Source organism: Diuraphis noxia, unplaced genomic scaffold (assembly GCF_037042655.1).
Source record: "Diuraphis noxia isolate RWA-SAM2 unplaced genomic scaffold, SU_Dnox_SAM2 contig0001, whole genome shotgun sequence".
NCBI classification, from domain to species: domain Eukaryota; kingdom Metazoa; phylum Arthropoda; class Insecta; order Hemiptera; family Aphididae; genus Diuraphis; species Diuraphis noxia.
Window position 1 is genome coordinate 102,707,495 of NW_028301711.1, and position 16,543 is coordinate 102,724,037.

The 16,543-nt window shown below is 29.3% G+C and overlaps 1 protein-coding gene, 1 long non-coding RNA gene and 1 pseudogene across 2 annotated transcripts; 2 read left to right on the forward strand and 1 right to left on the reverse strand.

The window, feature by feature from the left end:
* The first annotated feature begins 7,089 nt into the window (after nt 1-7,089).
* On the forward strand, nt 7,090-10,533 carry LOC149062955 (E3 SUMO-protein ligase ZBED1-like; annotated as a pseudogene).
* A 1,140-nt stretch (nt 10,534-11,673) lies between these two features.
* Nucleotides 11,674-14,287, forward strand: LOC149062956 (uncharacterized). Its single transcript, XR_016189899.1, has 3 exons — nt 11,674-11,786; nt 11,929-12,065; nt 14,019-14,287. It is a non-coding gene; the product is annotated as an uncharacterized LOC149062956 (long non-coding RNA).
* A 114-nt stretch (nt 14,288-14,401) lies between these two features.
* On the reverse strand, nt 14,402-16,215 carry LOC149062957 (uncharacterized). The gene is made up of 7 exons (XM_089215955.1): nt 15,791-16,215; nt 15,545-15,706; nt 15,399-15,470; nt 15,271-15,312; nt 15,146-15,217; nt 14,991-15,065; nt 14,402-14,904 (listed from the first exon to the last, which is right to left on the reverse strand). The coding sequence occupies exons 1-7, from the start codon at nt 15,853-15,855 to the stop codon at nt 14,616-14,618; spliced, it is 777 nt and encodes a 258-aa protein (XP_089072081.1). The 5' UTR covers nt 15,856-16,215; the 3' UTR covers nt 14,402-14,615.
* Between the last annotated feature and the right edge of the window lie 328 nt (nt 16,216-16,543).

Sequence of the window (16,543 nt, forward strand, 5' to 3'; positions counted from 1 at the left end):
CGTCTGTCGGTTTCATTTCGTTTTTATTGGTACTTTTTAACATTTATCCTTTGATTTGTATTTTGACTAATTATGGTATTGAGATATTGTATATGATACAGCATTAAACCTTACAGTTTTGAACGTTTCATGCGGGGCCCACTAAAAGGTCTACTTTTGATTACCAACTCCCTAACGAATCGATAGATGCTCGAACACGGTTTTCAAATACTGTCGCTTTCGATGGATTACCACCTTAGCGGTGGGCCTCATCAAAAACCCTTTATCATTAATCCACATATGGCGACGTCAATCGTATTACCTACTCATATCGTCTAGCGGTATGGTAGGACGTAGTGCGACGTTACAGGCGCTATGTACATAATTCTAACGATATACTCTCCAAAATCGGTATTCACTTGACGTGACCGACTTGCTAGACATTTAAATGCGGCTTTCGGCTTTACGATTTTCGTTTCGACATTCATAACAGCACAAGACTGGACCGTATCGACTGTTAAACTGGAATTTCAAATTTGCCGCTTTCGAAACGATACCTCCACGCCTCATCATAAATCGTTATCACCCGCTACGACTTTTGATTATTGATTGACCAGCGAGTACAGCAATGATTTTAATAATTCCAACGACTCTACGTCCACCATCGGTACCCACTTTTCACCGACCAAGGGGGCCTGGGGGTCTCATAACAGCACAAGACTGGACCGTATCGACTGTTGAACTGGGATTTCAAATTTGCCGCTTTCGAAACGATACCTCCACGCCTCATCATAAATCGTTATCACCCGCTACGACTTTTGATTATTGATTGACCGGCGAGTACAGCAATGATTTTAATAATTCAAACGACTCTGTCTCCGCCATCGGTACCCACTTTCCACCGACCAAGGGGGTCTGGGGGTCTCCCCCAGCTAGCGCGGAGTGCTAGTCCTTATAATAAAAATCTTATATTTTTTGCAATTATGTGGGTAGCCCCTCCCTCATCAATACTACTCGCGAGTCGTTTCCGATAACCGCCGTAATCGTAGGATTGGCAACGGCGAGAACATACACAATGTAATCGGTTGGCGAAATCATATGCTCCATGGACACTTACGTACATCTACGTGTATAAATTATTATTTATTTATAAATGCATATTTAGTTGTCTCGGACGTCAGTACAGTGTATCCTAACCGTGTTTCCACATTGTGTGTTTCTACGAGTGTAAATGAGACGATTTAAAATAATTTTAGTGTAAATTGTATTTTAAATAATAAATTATTTTATTTTGTTATATTCCATTAAGATGGATGCAAGTACCAATATCCAAAAGGAATATTTAGATTTTCTATACGATGAAAAAAAAATTAATGTTTACCTCAAAAAGGTAATATGAAAGGTAATATAAGGTTGAAGAAAACGACCGAAAACTTATCTTCGACATAAATCATTTACGCGAGTACAATCCATATAGATGCAAACAATTAATATTAAATTATTTAAAGAAGAATCAGCCCTAAAGCGTGCCCTTAAAGAATGTGTCAAATACATTGATATTACATACGGTAGTAAATTTGATGAATTTTTTGTTGGCTTCAAGGGTAGCTCTGGTAGTCAGCATGTCACACCTAGTGACCTAGGACTTTGAATAGTTCCTTTTTGAACAAACTGGTGTGCTTGGGAGGTATTGTGTCGCGATGTAGTGAGGTGCGGTCACATTTAGTTAAAAGTATTTTTTCTGATCCTAAGACTAAACAATTAATTGTAAATCGTTGGTGGGTAATGTTCAAAAAGATGAAAATTTCGTACTCGAGTATGGTCTGTGCGAATTTAATGATCACCAGATCCTGAAAATTCGAGAGAGCATTGATCAAAATCCATCAGGTCAATTGCAGCGCATTGTGGAAGTATTGAGTGAGTACGACATCAGTGATATGTGTAAAGCAGGGGACAAGGTGCAGATAATCGGTTTATATTTTTGTAAGGCTCCTACTAGGAAATCTGTATTTTTTAATTACTTATATATTATAATATATTATATTTAATAAGAAGTCTTTCTTCAACACTTACTGCTTGACTAAAATTACTATCTCTTTTCCTTATACTTGCTTCTATTATATTTACAAAGATTTTAAACGTTTCGGGATTCATGCGATAGAAACCATGAAATTTTTCTGGATCTTGATTCAATTCTTTTGAAACAATAAATGTATTACAGCACACATTTTTAATATAGTGTGAATGAACCGATGAACCCAAAATCGCCTCTTTCTTTTTTTCAAGTATAAATAGGCAACAACAAGGTCATCCTCAGATGAAGACATATTTTATTCCTAATAAATTTTGTTACTATAAATATTAAAGTACTGACTAACTATTGAGATACTCTGGCCATTGACTACTGCGGGAGAGGATATAACACCCACTATACAACATAATAATTAAGAACAATCGCAGTTGAAAAGTAAATATAATTCCTTCAATGAGAACACTGAACGCAACGCAATTTAAACTCGACTGCAACCCAACGAGTTGCGACGAACGACACGTGCAACCGACAGTGCTGATCGCTTGGCAGTCGCGTTGCACGAATCACGCGTAATTACATTTTTATTTTCATTATATTATATTATTTTAAGTATGGAGGTATTCAATATTCAATATTCAATATTTTTAGGTGAAATTGTAAGGTCCTCCGCACACTACGCGATTGACACGCGACGCAATTTCTCCCTCTCGCGATTTCCAAGCAAACTGAATAGTAGTGATAAGAACAATCGAGAAAAAATAATCGAATTGCTCGGTCAAAAATAATCGAATGAAAAATTAATTTTCGCTTATTAGTAATTACTATTTTTATAATAACTAGTTTATACTTAATACTTTGTTTACGAGAACTGAACAAGTAATCATTCTGGGATTGGCCCAATTCTCCCAAAATATTGTTATTCCAATGTACAATTATCCCAATTTTGGAATAAAAGTTAATTTGGAGAATTGTTTATTATATATGTTACCGGAAATGTTGACAATTTAGGAAATGATGACAGTTCCTAGGAAATGATGACAATTCCTAATAGCGGAAGGAAATGATATCATCGCCTAGGAATTGTCATCATTTCCGTACTTTTTTAGGCAATGTTATCACTAGGGCTCGGATGTTAATGAAATTACATATTTTTTTTCTTTCTATTTATTCAATTTAATGCTAACCTAGGTACAAATTTAATTCATGTTTTACGGAATCAAATAATATTATTTTTATTTTACATATTATTGTGTTTTTATTGGCTAAAAATAGATATTTTATAATTTTATTTATTTATATTTGAGTAGTTTTAAGTGCATAAACATTCGAGCCCTAATTATGACCTATTGGTTACTTACACGAAAACATTGGTGATTATGATGTTGCAGGTCATGTGGCTTTACAATGTAAAGCTATTATAACAATAACTTATTAACTAACTCAGAACGGTGAGATGCTAAAAATCATTATACTGTCAATATTGTCCGTGTTCTATAAAAAAATATCAGGTGGGTAATGATTGATATCGTTAAAATGGTTGATTGGAAAATGTCATGTCTATCACATAGGTATCGCATAATATGTTTAACGTACCATTTACGTGTTTTATTAAAAGTGTCCCTACCTGTCCATACAACACGGTCCACTTAGTAGTGTATGCCTATCTTCTTAGTGCAGTACGTATTATTTCGTAAAAATGGATTTGAATAAAATGCGAAGTGAATTTAATAAAGTGATTAAAAATTTTTAATTTTTATTAATTATTTAATAGTGCAATAGCAGGGTAATTAATAATTGTGACAGATTAAATTAAAATATCTAAGAAAAATATATATGGCATCATTGCCTGATATCGTTTGGAAATTATAACATGAACTAGACCATGGGATTATATACAAGATAATATATATATATATATATTATATACAATATATAAGACCATGAACTAGACAATGATATCATTTCCTTCCGCTAATAGGAAGTGTCATCATTTCCTAGGAACTGTTATCATTTTCTAAATGTCAACATTTCCGGTAACATATACACATATATTTGGGATAATAGGTATTTACAAATCAAAATAGTGGATTAATAATATAGTATTAATATTAATATTCTTCCAATGGCACATTATTCCAATAACTAATACATTTAGGGCCGTTCCTACAATGTCCGGTTAAGTGTCGGTTAGTGATATGTTTAACCGACAGTCGGTTCTTGCCAACCTCGGTTAAGTGATATGTCTCCGTAAAGTATCCGTAAACTAACTATTTTACGGTCGGATTTCTAACCGGCAGAATTCTGTCGGTAATCGTTCCGTTAAACCCCAATCTTCCGGTAATGTTTTTTTATCAATACAAACAATGATAATATTGATCAATATTATCAATATTTATGTTATAAATTATAATCTATTATAACCAAATCTTATATATGTCGCATCCATTTCGCGTTCTGACCAGTGCCGCAACTAGGTTTTGTGGGGCCCCTGTTCCTTTACCAGTACAATATACTATATAAATACAAATTTTGTTTACATTATTATTTTTATAACCGAATTTATTTTTGTTACCTTGTAATTTGAATACTATATATATTATATATAAATATATTGCAGATTAGTTTATTTACAATATTCAAATAATCCTAATTTATTATACACTTTAGCAACAAGTCAAGTAATTTAAAAATTAAATACAAACGTTATAATATAATAATACCTAAAATTATAAATATGAATAAGAGTAAATGAAATAATATACAAAGAATCATAAAGCCAATATACATATCTTAATACTTATGTAGATAAAATCTTAAATAATATGTTCTACAAAATAACTTTTTCTTATATTATCAATATATATATTAATATTTCTTATATATCAATGATATACTGGAAATTTGTAGACAAAATGACTTACAAAAGTTTTTTTTTCTTGCCTTTTTATTAACAAAATCATCAATAATTTTATTTACATTCAATTCATGAGTTCTTGACCGTTCTATATTTAATATACTAATATTTGATAGCCTTTCTTGTCCCATTGAGTTTCTTAGGTAGTTTTTTTATTATTTTTAACTTGGAAAATGAACGTTCAGCTGACGCAACAGTGACCGGTAATGATATAAAAATAATACAAGCAGTTAATATATCTTTAAAAAGAGAAGCCATATCATTTTCTAAAATATAATTTGCTATATCTTTTATAGTTTTCATAGTTAACAGTGAATCAATCATAACTTCCTTTAAAGATAACATCTGTCTTAAAAAATCTGAACTTATATCTTTCTCATAGTACAAAATAAAGTCATAAGTAGCCTTGACAACGTCATCTTCACTAGATTGTAGAATTACTTGTGGTTGTAAAAAGTTGAATTTATCAACTACTTTCTGTAAACCTATAAAGCGATTATTTAGCTGAACTAAAGATGTATCAATCAATGGCAAAAATACTTTTATTCGTAGGTTTTCTTCTGTCTTCTGTCTCCATCTAAATCACCAAAAATTTTTTGAATATGCTTATATTCTTTTTACATTTTAAATCAAATAATTATAATTTATATCTATCCATGCATTTTTGCTTTGCATGATTTAGTTTAAAAAATTGTCAATTCTCAACGACTATCACTAATAGTTTTGGAGTTATGACTACATAAATAGGTAGGTAATTAAAATGACTCGCCATACCTAACATATTACCTATACTATACCTATACCGTATTTAGAAACTTTGAGTAGTTATTAAAGATTATAGAAAATTTATTGAGAATTTCGAAAAATACTTTTAAAGATACTTATTTTAATTTTTAATCCATATTTACCTGAAGTTACTGATGTTTTTCGAAGAAATTTAGACATTGAACCTCGCATTAAATTCAAACTGGCGGTTCTTTGTTCTTTTGCCTTGCGTTTAGCAAAACCACTTTCATATACTCTTCGTGACGACATAATAATTTTACAAATTATTTATTTAAAATTATCGTATGATACTCAAATAATTTATAACTTTACAAGTAATAAAGTACAACCACGCAGACGATAAGCACAATGCACAACTTACTGTAAAACTCAATAGATTTTAAGAGGAGACTCAACACTCAACAGTCGAGTCTCGAGATAGTAAATACTGAAACTAAACACTAACACAGTCACATAATACTGGAATAAGTGGAATATTAATATTTTAAATTATACATAAATGCAGGTGCCATGCCAGTGAAAATACTGGAAATCTCATTTATGATATATTCGTCATAATGTCATATCGCACACAAAAATATTATAATATATTACTTCATTGAATATTAAAATGTGTACTGTAGCCATAAGCCAGTGTAAGTGTGTAACCAGCTGTAGGCTGTAATATATTGTACTTGTATGTATGTTATTTTTGTTATCGAATATCGATAGAAATAATATCGGGTTTTCTAAAAATAATTCAATATTAACATCAAACAGTCTTATCTCTTTCCCACCGACCGACCGACCACTACGTAAACCATTGAGGCACCACTACTGGCTGGACCAGACAATTAAAATAATATAAAAGTATAAAATCTTGTTATAACACTTATAACAACGTACTACGACTACGTCAGTGGTGTATTGGAGGGTAGGGCTGTTCGATTATTTCGATTAATCGATTATAACGATTATTATTTTTTCCCATCGATTTTTATACGGTTTTTATAAAATTCGATTAATCGTCAAATAATCGAAATAATCGAATTTCCGATTAATCTAATAATCGAATTTCCTATTATAATCACGATTAAAGATAATCTTATCTTTAATCGTGTTTTGACGGTTCGAATTAATTTCTATTTTTAGCACTTTTTACATTTTGTGTGTTTGTGTTTACTTTTATATGGCTGCTATGCGTCTATCAGTCTATCTTATCTTACGTCTGCATTCTGCTAACAAGAAACCAACCATAACTGTAAGATTTTGTCATTCGCAAATCGTATTAATATTTAATCATATTCCGGTATTCGTGCATTGAGTTAAAAGATAAATATTACTACTTTTGCCATTTAGTCATTATTGACTATTGTTTTATTCTCGATTTCCCTCGAAGATGAGTTTAGTGTGGAATGTTTTCACTAAATCTGAATGTGGATACAGGGCGACTTGTGATATGTGTTATAAAAGTTTTTCAAACTCGGGTTCAAACACTACAAATTTGTGGAACCACATAAAAAAATCGCACAAAGGAAAATATAATGAACTTGATAAACAAAAACGAGGAACTGAAAATTGTGAACTTCTACCGCCCGACATGCTTGAGCTTGACAAGTAAGTATTTTGTTCCTAGATAGAAAGAATACAAAACAGCTTACAGCACACATTGTAATAAATAATACACATACAAATAAATTATTAAAATAATGAAAATGTATTTTATGTTATTAAAACTATATTAAAAGAGTAACAATATAGATATCTGATAGGTATATAATAAAAAGAGCAAATATGTACATTTTATATTATTTAACATTTAAAATTATTTATTAGTAATTACTAGGGCAGAGGACAGTGGCGCAACTAGGTTAACTGAGGCCCCAGTGTCACTTTTAACGAAGGGGCCCTAATTAAAATTATTATTTATGCTTATGATAATATTATTGTGAACAAAATTTGGTCGATAAAATGATAAATTGCCAAAAGGAAAAAAATAGGTAATGTATTTAATGGTATAACTTATACTTATACACTTGTAAGTTGTAACAACTGTTTCTAATCAGTTTACTGAAATGGAAGTGTTAATTACTATTCATTATCAATATTCAATACCACATATTTAAATTAAGTGAATATAGATTTATTAAAAGTTTTACCAACCAAATAACAACATAAATCATAATATTCTTATAAAAACAAATAAAAATTATAACTTTTAAGACTACACTAGTCATTTATATACTATATATTTTAATATTTTATATATTTAGAGTAATATAATGAGGTTGTATAAACAAATAAATAAAAACGTCGACGAAAAAATATTGATAATATGATTAATTATTTAAAATATGCATCTAAAAGTATATAATGGAAGAAATATGCCCTAAAAACTGAAAAAACTCAACATATGCATTTATATGCAAAATACAATATTAAAACCAGCTTTGTGAAAGTATGAAATGTATTTGTTTAATACTCTGCTATTTTTGTGACTGTGCAGCAAAACAATTAATATGCAAATGCTACAAGTCCTCTGCCCTAGTAATTACTAATTTGTATATTATGTTTATAAAGTTTGTTTTTAAATAATATAATTATATTTATTTATTATGTTTACTATATCTATTACATTTCTAAGGATACAGACATTTGTTTCATACTACCTATAAGCAGTTTATTTAAGCATTCTTAGCCTCACAGTTGCAATATTTTATAATACTAATATTTCTTTTCAGTTTGACCACTTCACAAGACACTGACATTTTAAATGCATCAACATCAACTTTATGTTCATCACTTTCATTACCATTGGTAAATGTTTGTAATGAAGTTGGTAATTGTTCTACTACAACAGAGAAAACCAAACTACATACAAAACAGACTGTGATGACATCATTTACTTTGACACCGTCCAACAAACTTAAGCTAGATAAAATTCTTGCATATTTTGTTGCTGTAGATATGATGCCCTATAATTTAGTCGAAAAAGAAGGTTTCAAGGCTTATACTCGTGCATTAAATCCAAGTTACCGTTTGCCTAGTAGGAGTACCCTTACCAACAAAAGAATTCCTGATCTTTATCAAGAAACAAAGTTGATAGTACAAAATATAGTATCAACTACTATTTTTTTGTCATTAACAACAGATTGCTGGACATCAGTATCCAATAAGCCTTTTTTGGCATTGACTTGCCATTTTTTGGACAAAAAATTTAATCTAGGTAAATAGTAAAGATTTCTTAGTTAAAATTATTTAAAAATTTACTAATTGCTAATGCATTACTTTTATGTTACAGTTTCTATATGTTTGGGTTATAAGTCATACGGGAGACAATCTAGCAAGTGCTATTCAGCTACAATTGTTAGAATACAATTGTGATGTTGATGCTAGCATTGGCGCCATATCAACAGACTATGGTGCAAATGTACTGAAAGCTGTTGACAACCTGAAAATACCACATGTTCCTTGTTTTGGACACAGTTTTAACACAGCGGTCAAAAAAATATTTGAGTTGGATGAAGTTAAAGTTTCCATTACCAAAGTTAGGGCAATACAAAATATTTTCGCATACAGCTGGAAGGCAGTTAAGGAGATGGCTATAGAGCAACAGCGATATGGGCTAAAATCTGTGAAGTTTCCATCATACTCAAAGACTAGATGGTGGTCTTTATTGGACCTCATAGAAGTAGTTTTATCCCAAGAACTTCCTTTAGCTTCATTTTTAAGAACGTACAACAAAGGAGTGTTTAAAGATAGAATGATCGATGAACACCAAGTCAAAATTCTCAAAACAGTAATTTCAACCATAGGCGTGTCCACAGGGGGTGCAGGGTATGCACCTGCACCCTCTGCAATTTCAAGTGGCACCATGAATTATTAAGAAAAATTATTCAAAAAAGGGGGCTAGGGACTATTAGCCCCTTGTGTAAGCACCAGGTTGTACCCTCTGCGTCAAAGGTCTAGACACGCCTATGATTTCAACACTAGATCCAATTCGAAAAATTTCGGATAATTTAGCAGGCGAGTCTTATGTTACAGCATCAGCTATATTACCTGTTGTTAACATGATCCTGAAAAAAATATTAGAAGCTGACGAACAAGTGCTTACCGAAGAAAATAGTGTTTGCTTAGTTTTGAAAAAAAAAAATGCTAGAAACAATGATGACAGTTTTCACTAATCGTTATGGAAATAATGTTACATTAAAAATGTGTACTGCCTTGGATCCACGATTCAAATTGGACAGAATTGATATTGAACATACTTCAATTGATTTAGAATCATTCAAGGCAATTTTAAAAGAAGAATGTATAAGTACATGGCAGTATTCTGTATCAAAATTAGAATTGAGTTCAGAGTCTCCACCAAAAAAATTAAAATCAACTGGGCTCTCTGCAATTTTTGATACTAGTTATGATGTACAATCGACAGAATCTACTTATACGGTAAGGAAATTCTTTTATAATAATATAATTTATTTGTATGTATATGTATTATTTATTACAATGTGTGCTGTTTTGTATTGTTTCTATCCAGGAACTATCTATTGGCGATAAAGTAGAAAATGAGATAAATTGATATTTCAATCTACCGAAAGTTGACTATGAACAAAGTCCAGTTACATGGTGGCATCTAAATGGAACAATGTTTCCATTTTTGAAAGTAATGGCAAATAAATTAATGTGTATACAAGCCACTAGTGTGGCCTTAGAGAGAGTGTTTAGCCGTGCAGGTAACATAGTTACTGATCAGAGGGCATCACTTACTGAAGATCATTGTTCTCAACTCATATATTTATCGATGAACAAAAAATTTGTTCCAATTCCTTTTAATTTATAAAATATTATTATTGTTATTTATTTGTTTACACTCTAAAGACTAAAGGGAAAGTTTAATTATTTTTATTTAATATTAAATATTATTAATATTTATTATTATATTACTATAAAGATAATTTTTATATTTTAATTTTTTATTACTATTCTATATTTCTATGTATGAATTAAAAAAAGTCACAGTCAAGATGACTGAAAAAAAAACAGTCTTATTTATTATGATAAGCTATTCCTGTACCTAATAATTATTCTCATAATATAGCCATAGTAGCAGAATGTATTGATGTCCCTAGGGCCTAGTGCCTAGACCCTAAGTACTAAGCAAATTATTTTTTTAGATTTTTAATGGAAAAAAGAGGCTGTTACATATAATATAAATATTACATATTAAACATTATTTAATTATTACATGATAACAATGAATATTCACAACTTATTATTATTTATAATTTATAATTTATATTGTTATAGTTATTGTTTATTCTTATATATTTTACTCTTATACACTGTAAAATGCTTTGTTTAACTTACAAATATTCTCAGACTCAGATTATCCTTAAAATATGTTCTCAATTCATACTAATAATATAGATTACCTGATTACATATTTAAATTTTACATCTGTACTAATTACTAATATGAAGTTTTGAATTCAACGATTCGGAATGTATTGAGGATAATATTATAAAAGTAAGTGGACATCTACATCAATATGTCATAGTCATCCTGCAAATCTTGTCTAAAATTGTGTAGAAGTTAAGGAATCAATTTATCCATGATAAAAAAAATTGATTAATTAGTCATTAAAAAAATCGATTAATCGTTGAATAAAAAAATTGATTAATCGATTAATCAGACATTAAAAAAATCGATTAATCGATTATTTAGTCATTAAAAAAAATCGATTAATCTGTCGTTAAAAATCGATTTTTGGAATGACAATTAATTTTCGATTAATCGAAGTAATCGATTAAAACGTGAAATTAATAATCGAGTGGTAAAAAAAATAATCGAACAGCCCTATTGGAGGGTATACGGGGGTATACCATAGATATTAAAGAATGGATAGGCCATTTGAGCTTATCATACGGGAATGAATATGAAATTATTTTGAGGTTATAGAGGTCTTAACACAAATAGATAACAGAATTTGGTTTAATCACACATAATAATTATTTATTTTATTTATTTCATTTTATTCAATTAGTTGTCAATATTTAATACTCAATATTATAAATTAGTGTAATATACTAATATGTAAGTTTATAAATTAATAAATAATAATAATACAATTAATACATTAATATTAAACCATATTTTATATAATATAATAATAATAACATAAATCATTCATGTCTAAAATGTACTAATTTCGTCAATTTTGACCTTGTTTTTCCAGATTTAATATTTATATCATTTATTTTACGTAGTTCGTGGAAAACTCTAATGTCTACATATGTAACAGCAATTGAATTAATAAGTTTATTTTGATGAGTATCCAAAGCAGAAGTTTGACTTTGGCAATTAAATAGGCAGGTATTATTTGTTTTATATAAACTGGATTTCAATTTATTTAATAAATACAATTTATTTCTATTATTACTAAAATAAATTGGTTCATGTGCCCTGAATATTCTTTCCACTTCTTCACATATAATTTTAACACTTTTACTAGGAATTATCAACCCTCATCGATTCTTCAAACTTGTTAAATTATTTTCATTATCATATCCAGGTTTTATTAAAGAATTTTGGCAAGATTGGCAATCAACTTTTTTCAATAACTTTTTAACTACAAATCCAGCTATATAATGACATGTGTCTTCCATATATTTTGTCATATTTATGTAAGTTTCAAAGTAATCATGGTCATCTAGATGTCTTTCTGGCAACCAATGACTATTTAGATTGAACATTAAATTTTTCTCACATTTACTTGAATTTACTGATAAATGTTTTGTATTTTCTAGCATTGAGCAATTTCCAAATACAGAACCAACAACTTCATTGTGAATTATAATTCTCTTGTATGCAGCTTTAAATTCCCTACAAGTAGGATTATTATTATATCCCAATCGACTTCTGATTGCTGAAAACGTTGTCTCAATATGGTCTTGACTGATCTTATATGTTGGAAAAAAATATAGTTCTGTGTTTGCCAATAGGTCATGGAACATAGATATTGCATTTTGTAGACCTAAAATAAACCCTACAAAACCTGTTTTTCTACCAGAGTTTATAACTTTAACACCGTCAGGAAATTCTAAACTCTTGATATATGGTATAAAATCTTGCATAAATTTTGTGTACTGTTCAATAGTATCACATGAAATAGCCTTATTGTATGGATTTTTTGAAAACTTTGACCTACTATTTAAAATATCAAAAGCATTATTTATGTACCTGATGAATTCTGCTGTTGGTTCTACATCACTAAAGAGATCATTTTGATTTTTTAAGTAACTTAGCGCATCTGCTACACTGTCACTAAGTGTCTGGGCAGCCAGACGAACATTCATTTTTTCGTTATGGAATTCAATGTGTCGTTTGGTTAGTTTAGTCCCTGCCCTTAATCCTTCTTGCTGTTCAATTCCGTATAACATTTTTATATATTTCCAGCATATGTTTTCTCCTTTTGAATTTATTATTACTGATTTGAATTCCCATGCATTACGTATCAGTTTAAGCATATGGGCAGGATCATAGTATATATAAAGTTTTTGTCCATGATTATTTATTATATATGGCTTTCCATTATCTACATTAAAATTTGCACCAAGTTCTGTACACATTTTACTGTTAACTGATGCACCATCAAATGTTACAGAACATAAATGTATACCTGTATCATATAAAAGGTCAATAGCTTTAGTTAATAAATTGGCTCTCTCACCGCTGTTTAATCCATCTATTAAAAAATATGCGATTGGCATTTTCCAATATCCATTAATTCCTACTACTAAAAATAGTAATGCATTTTTAGCGAATGGTATATCGTCATTTTCATATGAGTATTCTGCACCCATATTAATATAGCCATGTATCTTTTTTTGACTGTCCATTTCAACATAACGTCTTATGCACATTTCGTCAATGACTAAATTGCAGTAAAGTGGACGATTTTTCGCCTCATTAGCAATTGCTTCAAAGGATTCCTTAGTGAAACCTGGGTTCCCATCTACAACCATATACCACCTACGTAGAGTCCTAGGATGAGGAAGTAATTTCCCAAAAGTTTTTCTTATATAATTATACGCTTTAGGAGAATAATACTGGAGGGTTACAGAAAATTGTTTAATTTCTTCAGTATAAGGCTGCTTTTTTCCAGACAGACCATTTTTAATGAGTTTTTCTAGTACATCTGAACCCAGTGCCTGATAAAAAAATTAACTTTAAAATATTATGATATATTGTGAGAGCCAATTTAAAAAAAAGAATAGTAAAATTCAAACTCAAAGTTATATTATACTACAATAAGTACAATATTAGTTACAGCTACACTACCAAAAGATCCTCTATAGAGTCTATACTACTACTATACTACTATACTCTGTAGAGTAACATTCAAGGATACAATATACCAGCGTTTCCCAAACCATGGGTCAAACTTTGCGGTTTTGATTACAACTTTCATATTTTACTAATTTTTTTATTATTCATTTTATTTATTTATTATTTGTATTTTTTATTCAGTATTGTATTTTATAAAAATTCAATGATGAAATTGATTACAATAAAAATATTAATTATTTATGGCATACTTGATATTTTTTTTTTTTTTTTAGTAGCGCACCCCATAAATATTAAATTATTTATGGTTCGGTATTGCAAAAAATTTAGGAAACACTGCAATGTACTAAATACTAGATATATAACATAAAATATCAAAAGTTACTTTATTAAATTAATATCTAAACATAATACAACAAAAATTACATTGTTAATTTTCAAATTTTGTTGTTAATGACATTTCATTGTTTTATTTGATGTTGGTACCTATGTGTTGACAATAACAAAGTCTGGTTAAGTTCTCCCATGAACATGTAAACAAATTTATTAGTAAACAATTTATTAGTAAACAATTAATTAGTAAACAATAAAAATTAGAATAATGATGGGTACCTTTAAATTATCAGCAGCAAAATCTGTCATTAATGATTTCTTCTTAAGAATCTCCAATAAGTCATTTAATGTTTCGACTTTTTTCTCTAAACGTTTACACTTTTTTTTCAGATTTTTGTTATTTCTCCTCAAGTGTGAAACAGTTGTTTTTATAACTTTAAAATTTCTTGCAGCACGATTAGGTGTTTCAAAATCTCTTAAACTCAAATCACCAAATCGATTACTATTCCAAATAAGTTTTTTTTTAGGACATCTAGTGTTAAGAAATACCATTTAAATTAAGCTTGAGTGATTTAGTACAGGTAAATAGTTTTAAAAAATATGAAACATATTACATACATTTTGGGAGTAGTCACTTCACAAGTTAATTCTACCTTCTTCCGTTTAGGTGTTGAAGGTGTTGTATAACTTACACTAGAAAACAGACATTATTAATGTATTTGGTACAGAAATTGTAATACATAATTTTAACTTTTAACAAATAAAATACATACTGTGAATAGTTATCAGTTCCAGAAGTACTAGGGATTGGTGAAAAAGATTCACCATCTGTATTATGAACAACACTAAAAAGAAAGTTTATTTAATTTTAATTTGCAACAATAAATATAATACGTACATATTATTTAACATTTTTGGAGACGAATGTACAGCATTGGCACTAGAAAACAGACATAATTCATATTTTGTATAATAATGTCAGTAATGGTTAAAATTAGTTTTAACTTTTAACAAAAAAATACATACTATGAATAATTAACAGTTGTCGAAGTACTTGGAACTGGTGAACAAGATTTATCATCAGAATTATGAACAACACTAAAATGAAAGTTTTTGTTTAACTACATTTTATACTTAAATTTTCATAAATAAATAAAATACAGTATTCTTACAATGGTGTAACATTAGGCTTTAATATTTTTCTTGCAGTACTAAAAATATAACAATCATTTGTGAAGTGATTTCCACAAACATATTGCCAATCACCAATTTCTTGCAACCCGAACCCTAATGCTGATGCCCATTTTTTCCTTTTTTCCAAATTCTTAGGAAATCTAACCATCATAATTATTAATTAATTAACATTAAATATCTGATATTACTAATTTAAAATAACCCATAAGGGACTATGATCCTACCTATGAAATGGTAAATCTTTGTTGTCTTTAGATGAAACATTACACACTTTGCAAATATGAACCATAGTAAGTTCTAATATAAATATTCAGTTTGGATTTTGGACTTAAATGGAGTAAATTAGTCAAATTATGCAATAACTAGGTAACATCCAACAGGTTCAATTAATACAATTAAATTTATATTATAATAAAATATACATATTACATTTATAATAATTATTATTTTATTATAATTTATAAATTCAAATATCTATTATCAGTATTATCTATGCGTCCAGCAATGATAATAATCACAAAATATAATTTATGATAAGACCTCTGCCAGAAAGAGAGGTAATGATAAAAATCTGTCTTTCTCTCTTCCCCATTCCGGCACACTTCCCTCTATTCGATTAATATAGCAATGGCCTATCCATTCTTTAATATCTATGGGGTATACGGCGTATACCCAAAACGTATTTGTCGATCAGAGCGTATAGCTTTTAAAATATACACAATACGCAGGTATACGCCCGTATAGGAGCGTATACTTATTACTTATAAAATATGCAATATTGATGATATATTTTTAATTTTATTATTGAATATTTTTGTTGATATCACAACTTAATCGAGAATATTTTTTGTATACAATATGGCATTATTACCACGATCACGGTCTTAGAAGATGACCGTGACCACGATTATAGATAAACGATTATTTATAAATAAAACTATGCGGTATGATTACAACTGCCTACTGGTTTTGTTATA